This window comes from Melozone crissalis, unplaced genomic scaffold (assembly GCF_028551555.1).
Source record: "Melozone crissalis strain CALT ecotype California unplaced genomic scaffold, PUWL_Pcris_2 ptg000023l_1, whole genome shotgun sequence".
Classification (NCBI taxonomy): domain Eukaryota; kingdom Metazoa; phylum Chordata; class Aves; order Passeriformes; family Passerellidae; genus Melozone; species Melozone crissalis.
The window spans coordinates 33456722-33479237 of NW_026535801.1; the positions used below are offsets into that span (position 1 = coordinate 33456722).

At 38.4% G+C, this 22516-nt stretch overlaps 1 protein-coding gene across 2 annotated transcripts in view; it reads right to left on the reverse strand.

Moving 5' to 3' along the window:
* Positions 1-3744: 3744 nt before the first annotated feature.
* Positions 3745-22516, reverse strand: part of DPP10 (dipeptidyl peptidase like 10) — a 434475-nt gene continuing 415703 nt past the window's right edge. For both annotated transcript variants that reach the window (XM_054277922.1, XM_054277921.1), the window contains exons 18-26: positions 21961-22059; positions 21783-21852; positions 15306-15500; positions 13963-14017; positions 10329-10428; positions 9568-9626; positions 9407-9479; positions 7800-7873; positions 3745-6432 (exon numbers count right to left, since the gene is read on the reverse strand). In XM_054277922.1, coding sequence (XP_054133897.1) covers positions 6295-6432; positions 7800-7873; positions 9407-9479; positions 9568-9626; positions 10329-10428; positions 13963-14017; positions 15306-15500; positions 21783-21852; positions 21961-22059 — 863 coding nt within the window. In that variant the 3' untranslated portion in view covers positions 3745-6294. The remainder of the gene's footprint in view (positions 6433-7799; positions 7874-9406; positions 9480-9567; positions 9627-10328; positions 10429-13962; positions 14018-15305; positions 15501-21782; positions 21853-21960; positions 22060-22516) is intronic.

Below are 22516 nucleotides of genomic sequence, written 5' to 3' on the forward strand. Positions count from 1 at the left end.
GCTGCTCATGAACCACATTTCAACTTCCTCACTTGCTATAAACAGCACCTTGCTCTATTTTCCCACTGTGATGAGACCTCTTCTTGAAGCACTGTGCTCCTCAAAATTAGCCTAACCCCTGTTCTTTCAATTTTTTATTGCTAAGCTCCTAGCTTACACGATGGGCTTTGATTTTAAAATATTTTTTTAATAAGAAAATGACTGATAGAGACTCAGGTCCCTGTTGGAAAAATCTGCCCACAACTTTGCATCCAGCCTTGCCTCAGAAAGTTCTTGAACGAACAAAATTTAGGATAAAGCAAAGCTACAAAATTTTATATGCTTTCTCACAGTACTCCCTTTTTAGACTAAAAGTTCTGCGTAAATCAATTTTTCACACTGCCTTTTCTTATGTCTTGCTTAATTCTGATTATACTGACAAATTACTGTACTTCTTCCTTCCTGTTCCTCACTTTCCCAGATATGTATATAGATATGATGTTCTATATTTTTCATATGCTGTTCTACAAGCCCTCCTTCAAATATTTCACTGGTATTCAGATTCACTGCATTTCCATGAGCAATTCCTACAAGAAAGATAAGCTCCCCTGTCCAAGCTCAGTGCAATTTCCACTGCAATTAAAAAACCTGTGAGCCCAATAAATTTAGCGTCTACTACAACCCAAAAGGAAGAACAGTTAACCTGGCAATGTAAATACCTTTAAATGTAACAATTTTCACTCTTTAAAAATGAAGTATTTTACTGTAACTGCTTCTTTCAAATGTGGAATAGTATCCAACATAATTCTTATTTTTTAATTACTATCTGAAATGTAGGGTATAAATGAAACACAGGACTGAAAATCTGTAAGAAACCACATAATTCATCACACTTTGTTGAAATAAGAGAATGATCTGCCTATCCTGCCTTATTGAAAGTTTATTGAATCAAGCACTGGCTACACTTGTCTCTAAGGTTACCTGTGCACCACTTTAATTTGGAGTGACAGCTCTGTACAGAGCAACATATTGCAATAAAGTGTCTTCCTGCTTGTCTTCCCAGAACACTTTTCTTCCTTAACCCTCTCCTAATGGTGCTGAGACCCTTAAGCCTGGACTTCACACACTCTTTTATTTGCCAAATGCATGTGCCAGGAAGGGGCTGAGGGGTGGAACAAACCAGAGCACTTTTTCAGGCACGTGCTGCTCTCCATTAGGATTTTGGAGGCATCATTTTATTAAAAGAGCTCCTCTGCAGCATTGTCAGGCACAAGATATTCTGTTCATGCGTTATATGCCCTTCCCTTTTTTTCCCACAGGGAAGCTGGAGCATTCACAGACCCTGCTAGAGCTGTAATTGCTGCCAGCTGCTCTGCCAGCTGGGTGTGTGGAGCTGGGCACCAAGTGCCCTGGCCAAGGTCCCACCCTCAGCCCAGACAAACTGGGGAACAGCAAGATGCCCACATTGCTCTGTCATTTTAACAATATTCTTCTTCTTATTCCCAAGGCAACAATTTCACACCTTTTCCTATCAGTTGTGTTCTTTGATGGACTAAACTCTTGGATTATGACCCTCCTCCACAAAGAACTGTGAAGGTTCTGCATTGCCTGGGGGATGGGAACACACAGGTGCCTGAAATGGTACCTGCTCCCCACATGAGCCTTGGGACATCAACATCCAAACTCCCACAGAAGCACCCCAGGGAGCTGCACTCTCAGCTCACTCAGCAAACAAAATATGTTACAGCAGAAAACATCAATTTCCTCACAGAAATATTTCCTATGTATCTCCCTACCAACCCTCTGATGGTTTCATCAATCAGAAGCTTCTTAAAAAGAGGCTATTGCCACTTTATAAGATAATTAAAATAATTGTATATATATATATATAAAATTTGTGTCCTTATGGAGTATAGGCATTATAAAATCAATTTTGTTGTTAAGTTCCACCTAGGTAAAATAGTATATTGGATTTCTAAACTAATTATACAGGAAAGAGGTCTAGTACTGAGTAAAATGGAAACTTTGGTCTGCATACACTCGAGTGATTTAATTTCCTTAAGTCTATCCAAATAACCAATCCGACAACACTGTAATCTGCAGACATTGGAAAACAAATATTTTACTCACCACTGCACATTTAGGAGCTGCATTTGTAAGATGCCTGTAGTTTTACCCCCCCAATGAAAGAATCACTAACATTGTCATGCACCTACCTCCTTGAAGTCAGGCTCCTTCTCCACTTTCATGTCTGAAATTCAACAGACAGAAGTTTAACTAAATTCTTTCTTTCCTTTTCAAAGCTCCAGGTGCCTGGGAAGTTGTGACTCTCCTTAGCCACATCCCAGGAGCTCCCCATTCTCTGCAGCACTCTTGAAATCATCCAGAGGATAAGGAGAAGGAATCCTAATGCCACTGAAGAGGTGCAGAAGATGCATCAGTAATCAATACCAGTGAGGTTCTTCCTTCCCTGGAGGCAACTGACTTGCCAGGATGAGTTACTTGCAGTAAATATAAAACAGCAGGACCACTGCACCTTGCCTGGGTACTTTTAAACTGTGCAGAAGAAAGTGGTATTCAGGATCTCTGGGTCTTCCTCTCTTGTTTCTTCTCTGAAGTCTAATAAACCTGTGAGGAGGGATACGAGGTCACACCTTGTATCCTCTGCATTTTATTAGAGGAGTCAACACTCAATATTCCAAGTTTCCAAGGAGAATCTTTGGCTTCAGACCAAATAAAAGCTCTTCTGCCTTAAAAGGTGCAATTTCTCAATTAAATTAACCTGACTCCATACTCAAAGTGCCAGAGCTGAGAGAACAGAGACAATCATCTTCACTTTCAGCCACAAAGAAAAATCTACATATGCCAAAAACTGAGCAACAAGGAGCAGTTGGTTATAGCAAATCACAGCAGGCATTGAAAGAACCAGGTCATAAATAATTCCATCCTTGCTGCCAAAAGATTAAATAAATTAGTTTTAAAAAATAATCAGCCTTTCTTTGTACTCAACAATCTGGGGAAAGTATTCCAATTGACATGCAGTTATGCTTGGTTTGGTAATATAATTGAAATTTCAATATGACCTACAGGTTTCATAGATTTTGCAAGTTGTAGTAGCAGAAAAAGGAGCGAGGAAATCAAGAAGGTAAAGATAAGCTCTAGCAAGCAGTAAATGGATATGCTGATTCCCTAGCTTTCCATAAATAGGTCTGTTCTAGTAAGTGTCATATTTTAAGGACAGCTGAATCAAACAGCAATTTTTCAGACCTAAAATGTCATCGTGGTGCTCAACAGCAGATAAGCTACAAAAAGTCTAAACTTGTGCTTTTTCAGTGCAATGTGTACTAACTCTTGCTCTACTGTAAATCACCTGGAGTCATTAATGATTGCCATTAGTTATGATGTAGAATCTGATAGGTAACACTGTTCAGTAGTGCTGTTAAGTGGAAGGATTATTTCAACAGGTCAGCAAAAGAAAAGGTAAATTCTTCAGCCTAACTAGCACAGCCTACATCTGGCACACGCTTTTGCAATATCTGAGTTCAACTCATGCATAAAAATATCAGTAAAGGCAATTAATTTGTGTCTGATTCTCACCCTTGTGTACATAATTACATAAAAATATCTGTATCTGTAGGACAGAGTGAGAAACCATGAAAACATTAAAAGCATTAAAAACATTAAAAACATTTCCACCCAGATTTCAGATAACACATTTTTTAAAAGTACCAGTCTTGCCAAAGGCATTCCCACAGAAGGCCATGTCCTATGAGACGTTCAAAGTTGGAAAAGCTGGAGGTGTGATGTTGGGGTAGAAAGAATTGGGAATGGGGACCTGAAACAGAGCTAGAGGGAAAGGAGGAAACAGTGCAGGATCCAAACATCTGAGATAACATTTCCTGAGCACTGCTGAGACACAAGCATTCCTTTTGCAGGTAACTAACACAGCCAAGTGTGACATTTGGCAAACATAAGCATGGAGTGGCTGCTTTGCAGCGGAACACCAACCAGCACATCTGGGGGAACTGGCCTTTTCCCAAATCCTCCACACGCTGAGTCGAGGCTCAGCACACACCCACAGCCTGTCTTTCCTTCATGTGCATTTGGCTCAAATTGGGGAAAACCACCTCAGTGAACTGAGCTGGATGAATTAGGAGCACGTCTGGTTAGGAGAAGCATCAGTGTTGTCAGGTGAGCGTTTATTAAGTGACGGGTGTCATTTATAAAATCACAAAGCAGCAGTCCCAGCCAACAGAAGACTTGAAAACAACGCTCCTCCATAGAAAACAGGAATTGAAAAACCTTCTTTGAACTCTGCTCTTACTTTTCTGTTGTTGTTTTGTGTGATCTTACTGTAGTGCACGTTGTAGCCCCCATAAATTATACCCTACCTACGCTATACATATGTACTCCATATGTCCTATAAATGCCACAAAGCAAAGCCATACTTTGTGGTGACACTGGGACCCAAACAAGATATCATTGCACATTAAAATTGTATTAAACTAATTGAAAAATAGTTGAACATTGCTAACAAAACGAGAGAATTACGAAACATTAAAAGACAAGAGACTTTTCAGTGTTCCATAAAACCACGCCTTTCAGACAAATTAATTATTTGCATCATAAAAAAAATCCTAACAGTGAAAGAAAATATTCCAGAAGGAAGTGATGAGTAAAAAAGCTTCAGGTGATTTTTCATTACATTAAAAACAATTCTCATTCTCATAAAATATGCAGAACTTTACATCTTAAATAGCATATTTACCTTCAAAAATTACTTTCATTTTAGTCTTGCAAGAAATTAAACCTTAATTATATAGGAAAGTATTTGGAATATATCCAGAAATAAGAAAACTACAGCTATTCCCCTATAAGCGGCACAGCATCTGTCAGGAGTTTTCACATACCTTCAGGAAGATATCTCAAATTAAACCAACACTGTACTTGCTTTCCATGATCAGAGTTAATATTCTGCAGACCCATCCTGGCTGCTTTGTTTATTTCATAGTTTCAATTTCTATTGCTGTACTTCACCCTGGCAAATAAATGGATGCACGAGGGGCTCGCCCTCTGAATAAATAATAAAATCTAATCTGTTGGATCTTCCTTTGCCTTGAATGAAAAACATTTCATTCCTCTGTGATGCTGTTGAAGCTAAATCTTGTTGCAAGAGACTGAATGAGCAGCCTTGGAATAAGAACTAAAGGTGTGTTGGAGCTACGTCACCACCATGATGAACATCGGAATTACATCTGGGAGCAGACGGGAGGAAAGGAAGATGCACTATACAAAATATGTCCTCATTTGAGGAGTAAAGTATTACTCAATGGCATTATACATTGTTAATAAACTTTCTTTATCTGAAACTATAATTTAATATTTATGTATCTAATTTACATGTGACAAAGTAGCATATTCTAAAATTAGAGTGTAACCAGCAAACTATTAACTACTATAAACAATACCAAAACACAACTCAAACATATTTTAAGGAAACAATAGATACATTTTGGACTGGGGGATGATTTCAATTGCAGATATTGTTTTAAATGCAGCTGTCAATTACATCTTGAAAAAGTTTCTTCAAGCTCAGAAAGAATTTCTGCTTAGGGATTCCTGGGTATATACATAAAGACCAAGAGCACACCACCAAAAAGACCCCTATTGGTTACTAATAGGTACAGTAATAATTGTAAATGCTTAAATTGTGTGGGGGAAATAATTTTCAATAACCATGTTATATGATGCACTAGACAATATCCCCTTTGAGCAGAAACTAGAGAAAATACCGTGCCCTTTATTATCTCTGTGGTTTCTTACGTGTAATAGACAGCAGAAGAATTGCACTTATTGTAACATTACAGTGTTAGATTCCAGTTCACCTTTTAGAATATTAGTGGCCATAATACTTGTGATAGGTTGTGCCTTATGCAAAGATGAATAAAGATGTGCATTTAAATAAAATAAAAAAAAAAACCAAAAAACAAGCAACCACTTACAGAACCAACAGTGAGGCTTAACATAACAAACATGCACTAACCCTACACTTATGCAAAACTAAGTTCTTCCAGGAAACTGTAACCAACAGTTGACCTTCCACAAAGGTAAAGGTTTTGTCCCTTGGTAATATGTTTGGACTTTGCAGTTGAATTCCAGTTTATTAGCTCATTGTCTGTAAATGTGCTGTTCCACTGTGGTATCCTTTAGCTGCCCTTGAGCTTCTGCAGAATCTGCAATCTTACAGTCACTTTTATTTAAGGTTTTATTGAGCTGCAGAGTAAGTCCCCTTCAGTACTACACAAATAGGCTTCCTTATTCATCCTCTTCAGGTTCCTGTGGTAAAATTGGTGTCTCCTCCTTTAAACAAGCACTAAAAAACCCAAGGATTGTGCTGTAAAGGTGATATTTGCTTTTCTCAGAAGCAATGTTATGACCTTCATCCGGATAGATCTGGCAGAGGAGAAAGGAAAAAAAGTAAATAGTTTTTAAAGGCTTTTCAAATATTTAGGGCTCTAATTTTCTTTCTCTGATCTTCAATATGTTTTAGATGACAACAGGATGATAGCATTAGTTTTATGGCATCGAGGAAAGCTAATGAAACCCAAAGTAAGACTCATTCTCTTGGAATTTGAACTTACAACCACTGCAGTGGGATCTGCAGAAGTGAAAAAATTTATATTCTCAGCCATTGTGCTTACAACAGTTTACTTTAGCTAGCATTTTCAATAATGCCTAGGCATCCAAATCCCATTAACATCCATGCGGATTAATTGCCTCATGCTTTTAAGGACCTCTTAATATTTCAATTTCTAAGTGTTTGGCAAAAACCCTTTTTATTCATATCTTAACTATCTTCCTATCTGGTCCAAAGCCCATCTTCTCTCTCTCCGTGGGTGGATGTGGGCATTTTAATCTCTTAAAACGAATACCACTGGGAATTTCTCCCAAGTGAGGCTAAGCAAAGATTTGCAGGCTGAATGAAGAAGTCCAGCCCACAAGACAAGAGACTTGAGGTGGCCTGAGCCAAAAAGCTTCAGCTGCCTCCTCCAACCCAGGTTATCACAAGGTTGCATGAGAACAGCTCAACAGGGCTCTTCTGGGAGAACTCTGTCATTCCTGCTTCTTCCTCTCTTCACAGGCTTTTACCTCAGCTGAAACCACATGGGCAGCAGGAACAGGTCTACATTTGAAGTCCTTTTTCCTGCCTCAAATGGCACCAAGCCCCTTCCTGCCACCTCCTCCCTGACAGGAGCTCACACTCCAGTGCAAACTACAGGATCACCCTAAGCCCAGCAGGGTGGAGGTTTGCAATGGCCAATAAGCATCAGGAGTATTTAGAGACTGATTCAATCAAAACCCTCTGCCAGCAGCATCCATGCGCTCCAGGTGTGTCCCATGCAAGCCCATGCCTTGACAGAAGCCCTGTCATGCTCTTCCAAGAAATGTAAATGTTGAAAATAAGGGTAAATTACTCTCATGTGACCCAATACCATTTTTAGGTAAAAAGGAACCCCAAGTAGTGACATCTCCATGTTACAGAGTACCCATGGATTCCAGAGCACTTTGTATAATTGTAAGATAAACAGGTAGAAAAGAGAAAGATGAGAGAGAGGAGAAAGACTCCAGGAGAACAAGATGATGAGACAGCTCCCGATATCCACACAAACAGTGAGAAAAATGGGATTAAACAGAGTTCTAACTGCAAATTAGGGAAATACCACTGTGTTGTGGTAGAGAGGATCCTTTGCAGTGAAGAAATAGCAACAGGAGGTTAAATGTTCAACTATGTTTATAGGAAAAGTCACAGGTGCACATACCTGCATAGTGTAATTAGCCCCAGCTTTTATTAGACGCTTAATTAGTTCTGCTGAATGCTGGAAGTGAACTTTAGCTGCAAGAAAACATTTGATATTATTAGAAACAGCTACAGTAATGTGAAATACTTATCTGTTACACAGTTTTGGCTGAAAACATTTCCAGGCTCTGTAATTACTGGATCTGAAGCTGACTATTTCCAAGGCCAGCCCCACCAGCAACAGGGTGTTACAGCAGGAAGGAGCTGGAAGCCCCAGGGGAAGCCACACTTTTCATTTAGTGAGGACTCCTCTGTTTACCTTTGATTTACACATACTATGATAGCTTAGAGATGTGTAAAACCATTCTGTCTGAACACCACGGCATCTTCTAATTTGCTGGAAAGAAAGCACACTGCATTTTCTATTGCTTGCACGGGGTCACTACATCCCACTCTTTAGGTAATGGATTTTCTGGAATTTATCAGTAACCTGATCTTTGTGTGGCAAGGCCATGATTACCACGTCTAACCCTGCAGAGTTTAGGCTGCAAGTGGTCTGGGCAGTGTCACTGGATGTGATATTGAGCAGGGGCAGCAGACAACCACACTGCCAGGCCAGAGCACCCTGCATTGCTCAGACATCATCAAAGCCCCAGTTCCCTCCAGCTTGGTTCACAGGGGCAGAAATTGCTGCTGCCTGCTGCAATCAGTAAAGCCTGAGCCCCTCATGCCTGCTCAGTCACCCAGTTTATTTTCAACCCTCCCTGCTGTGCTCTGGGGAAAAGCACTGGACAGGGTTTGCACCCCCCTGGTTACACTTTGGATCCATAAAATGGGTTTGGCAAATCAGGGATGATGGGCTGGCACTGTCACCTCAGCCCTCACCACTGAGAGGCACTTATCCCTTCAGACTGAGTAAGAAACCTTGTATTATCCCACATCCACCAGAAAATACTGGGGAAGAAGTAGGCATGTCAGTCTGTACAGAGCAGCTGTTTGCACCACTGTAATTTGTGCCTGCATCAAAGCTCATTCTTCACACATCAGTTTAAAAAGTTCAGAAGAATACACTGCAGTGAAATCTGCAATTACAAATTATCTCAATTCATACATCTTATGATTCCATCTAAAGTGCTAGAACTTACCCTGTGTTATTCATTCTCTGTTTTAATCTACTGCTAAAAGTACTGGTGCTATTAAAAGGTTCTGTGTAGCTTCAGAAGGTTTGCAAGTACCTTGTAATTACTTAGATGAAAAGATTAACTTCCCATTTGGTGATGTACTTCACCAGCTGTACTGATAGTCCTGCAGAATTTGTATGAATTTAAGACAACATTAAAAATGTATGTTGTTCTATTAATAATTCATGTAATACCTTTCACTAGCATCACAGTGATCCACAAAATTTAAACAAATTAGAACATACAGCACCTAAAAGGTGCAAATCCTCAGCAAAAAAAAGCTTCACCAGTTCAGAGTTAGAAGTGACAGCAGAAACAAAAGAAAAAAATCTTATCAGAGGGGAAAAGAAACTGCAAATGTACTTGCTAGGTGTGTGCCTCACCAGCCCTTCAACACCTGCCTATTAGAAGCTCTGACTCCAAATTAGCTGCATTTGTAAATACTTACCATCAGCTGTCCCATGAACTATTAGCAAATCCACTTCTTTTAAACCATGAAGATTGTGTAATACACTGGATGCCTAGTGAATAAACACACACAAAGCTGTATTTGAATTGCATTTTAAGAGTAAAATGGTCATTTTAAGTTACTTGTTTATGCTAACTTACCTGATAGGTAATTTCATCTTTTGATGGAATCCCAAGGTATCTTTCTGAAAAAGCTGATGCTGTAAAAATAAAAACAAAACAAAACAACAAATCTTGTGAATTTCAAGTTATTTCTATTTTAAAATTCATAATTTTAGAAGCTGTTTAAGACATGAAGTCAAGATTGTTCATTTGGAGACACAGAATGTACCATTTTGATGCACCATTTAAAACCACTTTTAAATAGTCAAAAGAGAAAAAAACCAAACAAAAATAATAATTAAAAAAATACCAGCCCCAAACAACAACAAAAAAACCCAACCCCAAAAGAAAACACAGGCTAAACCCTAAAGAAAGTCTAACAGACCATTAAAATAATCTGGTTTGGTTTCCTGTGTATCACAGTGCCCAAAACTTTACATACAGAACCAAATAACCTGTGATTGAATGACAACATGGCTGATATTGCAGGGAATTCACAGCTAACCTTAAAGGATTCATTCCTAATAAAAGATTTGATTCATGCTGATATACATAAAGGATTCTTAAGAAATGAGGTAACTGCAAAATCAGTGCTGTCAATAATTCCAAATGTGTTGTGGGTTTTGGTGAACTGTCCCAGTGTCAGCTTTACTTTCATTTAAAGAAGAGACCAAGACAGTGAGGTGAAATCTCACTAACATTGTTATGTTTTCTGCCCTTAGTTAAAATAAACAGCAGCTCCACGAATACAAGTTATTTCGAATAAAGTATCACCCAGGTTTAGGGCAGGGATTACTCACCATATAACTTCATATCTGTGATTGGTGCCACCACAGCTCCACACTTGAAGAGCCGCTCGCTGGATTTCAGAATCATGGATGTAATGTAGCCACCATATCCCTAACAATGGGATGGAAATTTTGGTTTATTTATTTCATTATAGCAAAAATAAAGCTAAAAGCCATTGTGTTAATCCAGTGGTATAATTTTACCAGTTCAAGGGTGCATAAAGATCCCATTGACCTGGTCATGGGATCTTTTAATCTATGCAGTTAATGAGTATTGAACATTTCTTCACCATCTCTGAAGTCTAACACATCTCCCCTGGAATAGCTGATACCAGAGAGTCATGAAACCTTTTTGAAAACTTTAACTTGAAACCACAGATTTCTTTGAAATGACACTGGCAATCCACTTCTGTACACCTGTAATCATTCCAGACTCACAGAAAATGGAATTCTGAATGTGGCACCTGGAATCAATGATTTACTCGTATATTACAGGCTCCTCAAATTTCTCTGCTTGCCATCTGTTTTCCCTTCATTGGTACTGAAAAATTGGTATTTCTTCAAGTATTTTGTTGTTTTTGCTGTTTTGTGTTTGCACAACACATTTCAGGAAGACAAAATTATCCCATGACAGGGAAAATATAATGTAAAACACCAGCTGATCCAAAAAAAGATTATGCATCAAGTGCTTATAGTTTTCTCAGAGACTTTTACAAATGCTGCCTGCTCCTGTTCTTCATGCCTAAATATTTATTGAACAGATTATTTTTGTGGAAGAATGGCAATATTTGAAAACCCTTTAACCTTATTTAAGAAATGTAAGTAAAGAGGTTTCTTGTACTCTGCAATCAATCCATATTAAGGGATGGACATACTGAAGAAAATACCAAATAGGAGATGGATTTTCAAAGGAAATGTGTGGGGAACTGAGTTATTCCTTTCCCATACAAATTTCAGCCCAGGAGGCCAAGAGCCATCCAGATCTGTCCATGAGCAGGACCAGATTTCACCTAAGACAGAATTTCTGAGTGGGCACCTCTAATTTGTATAATTCAAAGAGCTTAAAAGAATAGCAACTTTCCTCTGCCTCTGGGTTTTCTCTGCTTTTACTTTTGTTTAATATTCTGTTTGTGTCTTGCCCACTAGCTGCACAGCACAATTTTAATCCAGGGATAGGTATTGCCAGGTTATTTATTATTTATTCCATGTTTTCATTAAGACCTTGTTTAATTCTCCTGAGAGTTTCTTCCCTTTGTGCCTTTGTCCTTCCTTCCAGCCAGGCTTTCCAAGACTAAAAACATTACAGAGTGAGTTATTTATAAATTCTTAGAAGAATTTCACAGTGACATTGCTATTCCATATGCTCTGATGCAAGAACATGTGCTGCCTCACTCACCTACTGGGTTTCTGGGGTTGCAGCCTAATTGCCACATTTTCAAGAAAGACGTCAGCTGTAGAAATGCAACTTATTTTTAAACTCTCTTTCCACTTCCATGAATAAAACCACAAACTCCACGGAACCACACTTGGCTGTCTAACAGCTCAGGCCCTTGGATCAGGCATCACTTAGGCTTGCACCCCTCACAGAGATAAGCAAGGGGGCATTGGCAGATTGCCTGGAAATTTTACCCACTGTGACCTTCTGGACAGTCTTGTTACTCTTGTGCCTCATTGACATCACCAATTGTGACAGGAATTTTACTTCTGTATAGTTCTGAAACTTCTTAGAGAGCTTCCTGAAAGTGTACATGTCCAGTTTTATGAGATCAGCACTAAGCCATTCCAAAGTCAACTTATCTTCAAGCAAAGTGCACATTCTGTTTCCATCAGTACAGCAAATTTAATGGAAAAAAATTGTTTCCATATCACGTTCTTGTATGTGATATAAAGGAAATGAGTTTTAAAAAAGATTTTTAATTGACTCTAAAACAAGCAGAGTGGAGGAAGAATACAAATAACCCTAAGAAGATGTTAAATATATTTTTATTGTTAATTATAAAACTGACTTTTAAATTTTATGGTTTTTTTTCTTTTGACAGTAAAAAAAACAACTCTGAAAGGTTGACTTGGAAAGGGGAAATTTCCCTGAATTCAAAGCAGTGTTGAAAGCTTATTGAATTTCCCACTCTTCATTCCTCAACACCGCTTTCAGAAAATAAATGCAGGAACATGGCAATCAATAACATTTTGTGAAAGAAAAGAGAATTTGGGGTAGGTCTTGGCAGATATGTAAAGCCATGGTTACAGGCATGCTCTTCAGTAACTGTCTCGTCACATCACTCTTAGGAAAAAAGATACTGACGAATCTCTGGCAGAAAACAAGTGGGAATTTTCAAGTAGCAATGAAAAGAATTTCTGCAGGCAAAACCAAGCAATTCTGGCTGCTCAGGGATTTCATTCCAAAACCAGGATTTTCAATCAAAGGATTGAAAGAGGAAGAGGATATGTAGAAACGTTGATGCTTCTATGCCTGTGTACTTTCATACACATTGGTAACAGGCATTAAAACCTGAGTAGAAGTGTGTGCCACGATCATCTGGTGCATGAAATTGGCCCTGCTTGTACATCCTCAGCTGGAAAATTTCCGGCTGCTCCCTTACAACCCAAATACTGGTTTTGACCCATTTTTGCACTGAGAGCTTCTTTCTTAGCTCAAGGAGTGCAGCAGGAGCTCAGATCTTTGAGGAAGGTCATGTTCATGTGAAATGTTAATAATAGTCACAAACATCAGCCAGTCCTCAAAATGCTACCATGCAGGAGGTAAATGTCAATCTCCTCATCCTGCATCCAGACAGGCTGAGACATGCAGGTTAAATGACTTGCCTGAGGCTGTGCAGCAGCTCAGCAGCAGAGTGAGAACTAAGGCACTTCATGGAGAAACACATGCTGCTCTTAAAAGTGATGACTGGGGCGTACTTGATCAGGGTTTGCTACTGCTTTGAGCTCAAAGGCAGAAAACAGCTTCATTTTAATAAAAAAAAAAACGATTTAACAAATTTAAAAGGTTGCACATGCCGGTTCATGGATGAAGCAGCAGTTGTGGGGTGTTTCTAATTGCTGATTTTTAATAGATATCAGTAAAATGCTGTTTAATTTGCTACTAAAAGTCGAGCCTTTGCCTCGTTGTATCTCGTGCTAGGGGCAATGACACAAAGCTGATAAAACAGCAAAGGCAAGATTTCTCACTGGTGCAACAAGGAGCTTGCTGACAGTACCACAGGGTAGGTGCTCAGCTAAGCTCAAGGGTCAGTAAAACATTCAGATATAAAACCTGTATTTTATAGGACAACATTGTCAATTTAACTGCAGCCCAAACATAAAACTGCAATAAACAAGCTTTCACAAAACCCAAGTCCCTACTAAAAATTTCTAAAGAAAGCAGGAAGCAGAATTTTTAACAAATACTTTCCCCTTCAGATTCTGAAATGCAAATAGTGTTATATCATAAAACTGATTTTATTGACTTAAATACCTGTTCTGAGAAAAAAAATACTGTACAGAACAGACAGTAAATTATGGATGGCTTTTTTCTCCTGTTTTAACAACTAAAATTGTCTTTGGAAAATATATTAATATATTTGCTTATGAACTGACAGCACTTTCTTAAAGAGTCATGATGATATAGCCTGCTATTTTCGCACATTACCTTTCCAAATACACCCAGTCTCTTAGGATCAATGAAGGGCTGTTTCAGAAGTGATCTGAAAGGAAAATAAAAAGCTTCTTTTTTAATTTTGTTAAAGTAAAACAGTGGATTTTACTTTTTGAATAGAGTATGTAAAGAACATTATTTGTGCATTAAGGAATTGCCATACATGGAGATCAGGTAGAAGAAGAAATTACATCCATACAAGTAGTACTGCACTGGGAAATGTGACTTGCTTCCTAATTCCTTTTTCATAAGGCAAACAGTTGGTGTTTGGCCAATCTCACCTAATTTAGATCTCTGAATTTAAGCATCTTGTCTAAATTATCCATTTACATCTGCTTTTCAGTTAATGGAGAGAAGAGAGATACCCTTTAGCATTCCTACACATGTTGGAAACTTCTCTCATTCTTGGGAGGGTCATCCCTCAGAAATGCCAGGATTTTCCACTGACTAGAGCTTAAATGACTGGCTTTGACCAGGTGCCTAGCACCAGCTAAAGGAAGGTAAGATGAATGGAACTTCTTGAATCTAGATAATTATACAAATAATTAATTCTCTCATCAAGGCCATTAATCATCTGTGGTGAATTTCATATAGAAAAGACAGAATAACCTGAGGGGAAATATCAGACACAGCTGCTTATTCATGGAATGGGTGAAGCACTGACCCCTTTCAAAAGAAGAAAAAAATATCTGGCTTAAAATCTGTCTTTCCCTGGGAAAACCCAGGAAAAATCCATCCAGACCTTGGTATGAGCCATTTTGACACATGCACCCTGAGTAAGGAGTGTTGTCCAAGCTATGCATGACTACTCCACAGACAGAAATTACTCTTTTCTGCAGCTGGTAGAATCATATCAGTCTAAGAATGATAATACAAATGAGGAATAACAGGCATTTGCCAAAATGCTCTCATTTCTACCACAGAGTTCTGGAGTAATTGCACAAAGCAAATGGAGTTCTAGTGGTCTAAATTAGAGCAATAATCTCTGGTATAGCCCTAAAATATTGTAACACAAATGTATTTACATGTTAATGTGGACAGCAAGAAATTTACCTATGGAATATAGACAAATATGAATTAGCTCAGGTGGCATATTTGGATTGCACAGAGCAGTACAGCTCTAGCAAAGAAAGCACCAACTCAAAGAAAACCCAAAACCACCTCTTTAATCCTTCCATTATAAACAGCAAGTAAAAATCAAAGTTTCAAAATATGCAACTGCATTAAAACCCAAACACGAACAATGCAGAGAAAACATTCTGGGCAGTTTTAGTCCAAGAGCTCACTCATCCAGGAGGAGGCAAGGTGAAAGACAAGAAGAGTTTGCACATACGTACTCTACAGCTGCTATTTGGTCCTTCACTTCCACTGATCCTAAGCACCGATGCACCTCCTGTAGGATCTTGAGGCCTTGAAATCCACTCCCTCTGCCATCAAATCGAGCTACGATGACATTATCAGAGTTGACAAGCACTGAGTCCCAGTCAATGTGAAACTTATCTGTAACCAACTGGCTGCCTGGAGCTTCATCACTGCAAATACCAACACACCAGACACAAACGAAGACTATTGACAATGTGATGCACTGTGCCGAGCTCTGATATTTTATTTAGCCTGCGTGGCAGAGTTCAGTTGGTTATGCAACCCTGCTGAGCTACTGTCACTTCCATCAATACCATCCCATCAGGGCTGCAAGCCCTGCAGCAGCAGAATTTCTTTAACTTTATAACCATTGTGCCGTGGTGCTGCCAGTACCTGAATACACTTTGCTGAAGGACACAGAAAATTAAAGCAGGTAGTGCTGCTTATAATAAAGTGGAGGAAAAATCCCCAAACAAAATCACTAATGGCTAGCTCAGTTCTGGGAAGGCTCATGCAGAATTTGTGAAGTCTCACTGAACACACAATGAGGTAAATTCATTCAGCACCCTGATTACCATTTTGTAGGATATATAATACTATTAAGAAGGATGTCACCTGAGAAAACAAAAATAATTGCATTATTGTATTCTTGAATAGATTTTTTGAAATACAGTACAAAGAAGACTAAAGCATACACTGGAGAAAATTCTATTTTCTCCATCAAAATTCATATGAAGAAATGGATGCAGGCAGGAGTGATAAGTCTATTTTATGACAAAAAAAAGGCGGTTTACAGCACAAAAGGTGAAATAGAATGGGAGAATGCAGTTTCTAGAAGAACAATAAGATTTTCCATTGAAGCCAAATACACTATTTTCCTTACAAAGAAAGTAAAATGTCAGTTTAAAAAGGGAAGTTTGTCATTATTTTCCCCCAAGATAAACACAGAATAAAAGAACAGGCTACCATGAAGTTGTAAAAAATGCAAAATAGTTCTATGCAGGCTGGATCTGCCAGTGGAATGCAAATTAAAATGTAAAAGTGTCTGTGCTGGCTGTATGGAAATTAAATTGGATGGTCTGTGGGAATATCCTGTCTAAGGTGAAAGAAAGATGAAGACAGAAGTTATTATTTTGCCAAATAGACTTATGTAAACCCTGGGGAGGAAAGAGAGATAAAATATCCTCCAATAAGTCCTGTCTTATAAATACAATAACGTGCTGATTCAGTATCTGGCTTGGGCTGTGGATAACACAGACCACCTTCAAGGTAATCACTCAGTTAATTAACAAGCATATGATGAGTGTGTGTGTTCTCAAGTTCAGTCAGACCTATTTATTGAGTTGCTATCTTATGTACTGAAATCAGGATTACTTGGTAACAGACTCAGCCACAATATGTTATGCTTGATTTACCATTATCTTGCACATCAGGTTTATACTTGGCTTTATAAAAAGAAAAAGGTTTTTTTTTTGGTATTCTTAACCAATTCAGTTATGATTATACTAATTACTAACATTGTGAAGCAATGAGTCTGGAAATACTGTCAAGTGAGCTCTGCAGAAAAGTATATACTCAGGAAGTATATAATCATTATTATTTGCAATAAGGAGCAGAACAATGCTCCCATATCTGCTCATTGCACAGAGCAAGATTTTCAGAAGCACTACACATTCACACAGATGTTTTCAAAAAGTATTTATCATTACTTCCAATGTAAGTATTTATCATTACTTCAAATGAGTCTCAGACCAGTTACAATTATTTGTAAGTTATTCCAAGTCTCCACAATAATACATAGAAATATCCATGTTTGACTAGGTAACTTTCCAACAGATGAACACATTCCACACAAGTGAAAATATTGTGGGTCAGCCTGCTTTCCTCCCTTTAAATATGAGAACAAAACTAACACAGTGATCACATTTGATTTATACATGTTCTATATTAAGGTTATACATACATCTGGTAGATATAGATATCTATGTTATTTTTCTAGACACTTAGGAATAGGAGAAGCACCATTACACTTATAAGCCCTTCTCTAAGCCAGAAACTGCTTAAAACCAAAAAAGTGTTTTAAATCAAAGTGAATTCCCGCAATAAAAAGGAACAACAAACAGAACCTCAGCAAGTCTCTCAGTGGGTGAGAACTGACAGCGCTGGTTTCTTAAGCTCCTTTTGGAGGTCATAGCCGGGCTACTTTTGGACTCAGAGTTTAAACACTATACATTGCCCAGCCCTGCATGATGGATTGTTTGATGTATTACTTTAGGAAGCAATTTTCCAGTGCCTAGTTTATTTTTAAGAATGTCCACATAAATAGTCTGTGATAAGCATTTAAAGTTATTTGCACTGAGGTACATATCAGAACTCCTATTAACACCAAAAGGTCTCTTTACTCTTCAGCTGCCACTGTAAAATGATGCTGAGCATTTGAGGTGTGTTTCTGTCCTCCACAGAGAGACAGCAGACACATATTTCCCAATATTTCATTATGCCTGTCTATATTTCTTATAGTCTTTTAATGGCTTGTTTTCAAAGCTGCACAAGAGATTCACTTTCAACCCTACTGCGTCATCTTGCTATCAGTCCTGAGAGTGCATTCACTGGGGGCACAAACATGTTTGACTCTTTGTGCAAGGCCCAAACTTTCACCAGTTCAAAACCAGGTAAACCAACCCCTGCTTATGACCAAAATATAAAAAAATAACTAAACAAACCCCCCTCAAACACCAGGACAATCTTTTCATTGATTCAGTTTTACAAAATCAACTTACATAGTGGACAACTTTAAAAGGCATTAAATAATAGATACTGATATTTAAGATACATTATCTACACATTTGAAGGAATGAGGTTAATTATGATCAAGGCAAAATAAAGAATGATTATCAGCTCTGATTTTATTACCCAGATTAAATGCCAGAGTCTTTACTTAATCATTTCCTGTGTGTTACCAAGAAGAGTATCTTCCAACTTTTTTAATGAGTAAGGTGAACCATAATGAGGAAATCAAGGATTTGAAATTTAAACTTTGATCTTAATTATATAGAAAAGAGAGGGTAATCACTTTTTCAGGCAATTACCATGCAGCTCTCTAATATATAGTTACACTGTGTGTATTACATCAGAAGGAAACTGAGTGTGAAACATTATCAGTGGTTTAAGAGAACAAATGGAAGAAAGTGTTTTAATCTATTTAACATTTTATGGGCTACTCATCACAGTTCTAGAAAGAAAAAGAGTGTCAGACAACATAACTGGTTTCTACATGAGACCTGTTAGACAGCCCAGCCATCCAGATGGACATAAATTTTACCACAGCAATACAATAACCTACTATTTGAATACTGCAGCTTGATTTGAAGCTGCTAATGGATGAATGTTCATGTAATCTTTATGCTGATGGTTACAGCAAAATCAGGTCCTGGTCCTTAAGCTGAGCTTAAGGATGTCTACATGGAACTGTACTCAGTTCACACTCAGGTTTCACACCAGGAGCAGATTCCTCTGGTACAAGCTTCCTTCTAGGATTCAGCCTTAACACTCAGGCATCTGGGGGCCATGTGCTGGAAGTTCAAACATACCTGCAGGCATCCCTGCATGAACACTTAAACTTTTTCATAGTCATGCACCTTCGAAATAGCTACTAGCTTTCAGTGATTTGAAAAAAAAAAAAAACCCAAGTAACAGATTACATCAAACATCATCCTCATAATAAAATCACTCATCACCTTCCTCTCTTCCTCCCTCTTTTCTCTTTTTCCTCTAAAAGTGCAGTGCTACTGAGATGGGAAAGCAAACATCTCTTCTCTGCTAATACTCTCCACTTTTCTGGTCTTGTATCTGCTGGATTTGTATCTCTAAGTGCATGTTTCCTGGATCAAGATGTTTCATATAATCTCCTTTCCAAAAAATGGACATACAATCAAACCAACATTCTTACCAAGGACATTGATAAACACTCATTTTCAAAGGTTTTTCTCTCAATAGCTGGAATATAATGATAATCATACCATGGCTGAGAATGGGAGAAGGAAAGCAGGGGCAGCTGAACAGTGCAAAAGACAGCACTTGTTATCAGCCCCCAGTTCTCATCTAACACTGGTGGCAGTAGGAACAGGGTGTTTCTCCATCAGCCCCAACAGTACCACTCTGGGACTCAGGAAAGTCAAGTATCTGGGAAATTGCACCATCTACACAGCTAATCAATGTTCCCTATAAAAGCTACATTTTCTCCTTGGACCTAAATACTTTTCTCTTTTTTTTCTGAAAGTAGCACTTCTGATCATGAAATAAACCTTAGGATGTTAATTTGGAGCTGTGTAGGACAAGAAATTACCCCCTACACACCCACAGATATCCAACAGTTCTTTCTCAGGAGCTAGACAGAATTTATTAGGCTCAAATAATCATCCCACAAGGGAAACTCTCATAACTTCAGTGACAGTTTGCAGTTTTATATTTCATTTGGGGACCTCTTTAATAGAAAAAGGGATTGCAGGCAACCTTAGCTTTAAGTCTGTAAAAGCTGCTGAAGAAATACAGCTTAATGTAACTTCTTTTTCTTCTAGGGAAAAGGAGGACACAAAACATGCTACAGTACATGAGACAGGACTGATTTAAAATTTTCAGTTTCATTCTTTCACTAGTGTATAGGGTTTTCTAGAAATAACCCCTGCTAAATGAGAATTCAGTATTGCAAAGAATCTGACCGAAAAGACACAAAGTCTCCATACAATAAATGTAGATACAACAATTTGTATTCATAAATTGATGACTTTCCTTTTTATCTCACATGCCTATCATAAAAAAAACCCAAAACAATCATAAAACATAACCATACATCATGACTTGGCCACATTATTTGCTCACTGGGTAGCAACAACTTTGGCAAGTTTAAATTCAGAGCCTGACTCAATACTCACTTCTTTCAACTCTCGATACTGAAAAACAATTCAAAATAATATTTTTTAGCTTTTTTTTTTTTTTCTCTTTTCCTGTGATTTCCTGGTCTTGGATTTGTCGGGTTTCTGATCTTTCCCTTCTGTCTTCTCTAGGTTCTACATGAGTTTATAACCCCATATTCTCCCACAGCTGTATATGGCAGATTATGTATTTTTCTGGGATACTTGAAAAGGGAAGCGTTGCACTGCTTACACCTTTGTGTTTCCCTGCTCACAGAAACAGGAATAAGCACAAGTGCCTGTAGTGCTGCTGGGGTCAACTCACAGAGTCAGTTTGCCTTTGGCACTCGTATAAGAGCTGCTTAAAATATAATCATGCCTCCAAGATCATGCTGCAAAGATGAAATAAAATCCATGTGCCCTGTTTCTCCACAAGGGAAGAAAAATGTGTTTGTGAGCCAATTAAAGCAGAGAGCTTCCACAACTGCAGATAATTACAACTGAAAATTCTGAGTTCTAAAACACAAACTGGGCTTAGAAATAAGCAGGTTTGTGCCTTTCTGTCCTGTTATCTGATCTGAGCAGGGGAATTTGGGATCATTCAGCAGCTCAGGTCTGTAAACACCTCACATCCAACAATGAGGATCTGTGCTGTTGCTGAGGGGAGATCTGCTCCAGGTGACAGCTCAGTAACGTGGCATTTTCATCAACTTAGCAGCACACATCTACATTTTACTGAAATTCACATCAATTTTTTCCAGCTGGGACTGGAAGGAGCTCTGTAGGTCCAGGAAAGCTCTCTCCACACATGCTGAGTTCAGGTGGAGACAGGAGTGATGTCCTGAGCTGGCCACACTTTCCCAGGTAGGCTCTCATGACTCTGTTCTTTTCCTCTGCTACACATGTACACACACATAACTTAAAGGCTGACTCTCCCAGCAAGAACACACACTCCATCTCCTTTCGAAGGAACAGCATGGGTTTCCAGGGAATACCATTCTCCTCCCATGCAGCTTTTCTACAAAAATCCACAGACTTTGGATCATGCCTATCATGCCTTCAACCACTGAAGATCAAAAGTAACTTTTTATTTCATTCTGGAGTTCCTAAAAGCAGTTTTGCTTTATGCATCTCAACTGAGCCCCTTCTGGAAGGTCTACCCATTTCTCTCAGGGATAAAATAGAGCACATGCTCTGAGGGAGATGCTCTGTGGGCAGGATCAGTAAGAGTCCAGGAAACACTGCAGGACTTCTCAAAGCTACACCATCAGAAACACCAGTGCCTCCCAAACATGAAAGTACAGCAAAGCACAGTCAGGTTTGACTAGCACAAAAACCCCCAGGCATCTCTACCAGACAGCACCTGTCACGAAATCTTCCCAAGAACAAGCCTTTTAATTTCTCAACTCAAATCCATGAGATTTTTTTTTTCCTACAAAAGGAAAAAACCAAAGAAACAAAAAAAACCCCCTAATTTCAGATCTAAATATTTTCTACAAAACACTTTTTTATTATTTTGAGTGATTCTAAGCAGATACTTACATTATTAATAGAAGGGCATACTGGTTTCGATCCGTGAAATCTTTTGGCAGTGACAACTGTAAAGGGAATTCTTTTAAGAAAAGAGCAAAACATTAAGGGCTGGTAGTTACACAGATGAAAAACAGTAACATTGAAACAAAACTTTTGGCTTGCTAAAATAACATTTTGCCAGATTTACCGTAATCCTCAATGTGAAGCATTTTGATTTCAGTCTTGTAATTCTTTTTCTTAAGAGCAACTTCTTTCAACACAGGGTTATTTTCCAAAATATAAAACTCTAGAAAACAGAAAGAAAAACCATGTTGAAAGGCATGGAGAATCATCACACCAGAGATACACCAAGATTCAAAATAATTTTACGAAAAGGAAAAATGTGCAATGATCTTGCAAATTATTCTTGCAATTATTCTTGTAAATTAATTCCTTCTGTAAATACTTTTTTTATAATGCAGCTACTTTTCAATTCAAAAAGATACACATCCAGTTCATTTTTCTGGCTTTGGAGGGCTTTGTTTTCATTATGCACAACCAAGGAAATTCCTGATGACCAACATGGACATCAGCATCTCTGACAAATCCTAAGAGCAGATGTAACAGCACAAGGCTGCTCTGCTGGGCAACAGCCAAAGCCTCATGCAGGCATCTTCTTCACCAATATTACCTATTCCAATGCAATATTTAGCCAGCACAGCTAAATGTGGTCACTGTATGCCCTTATTTGTCTTCTGCACTCC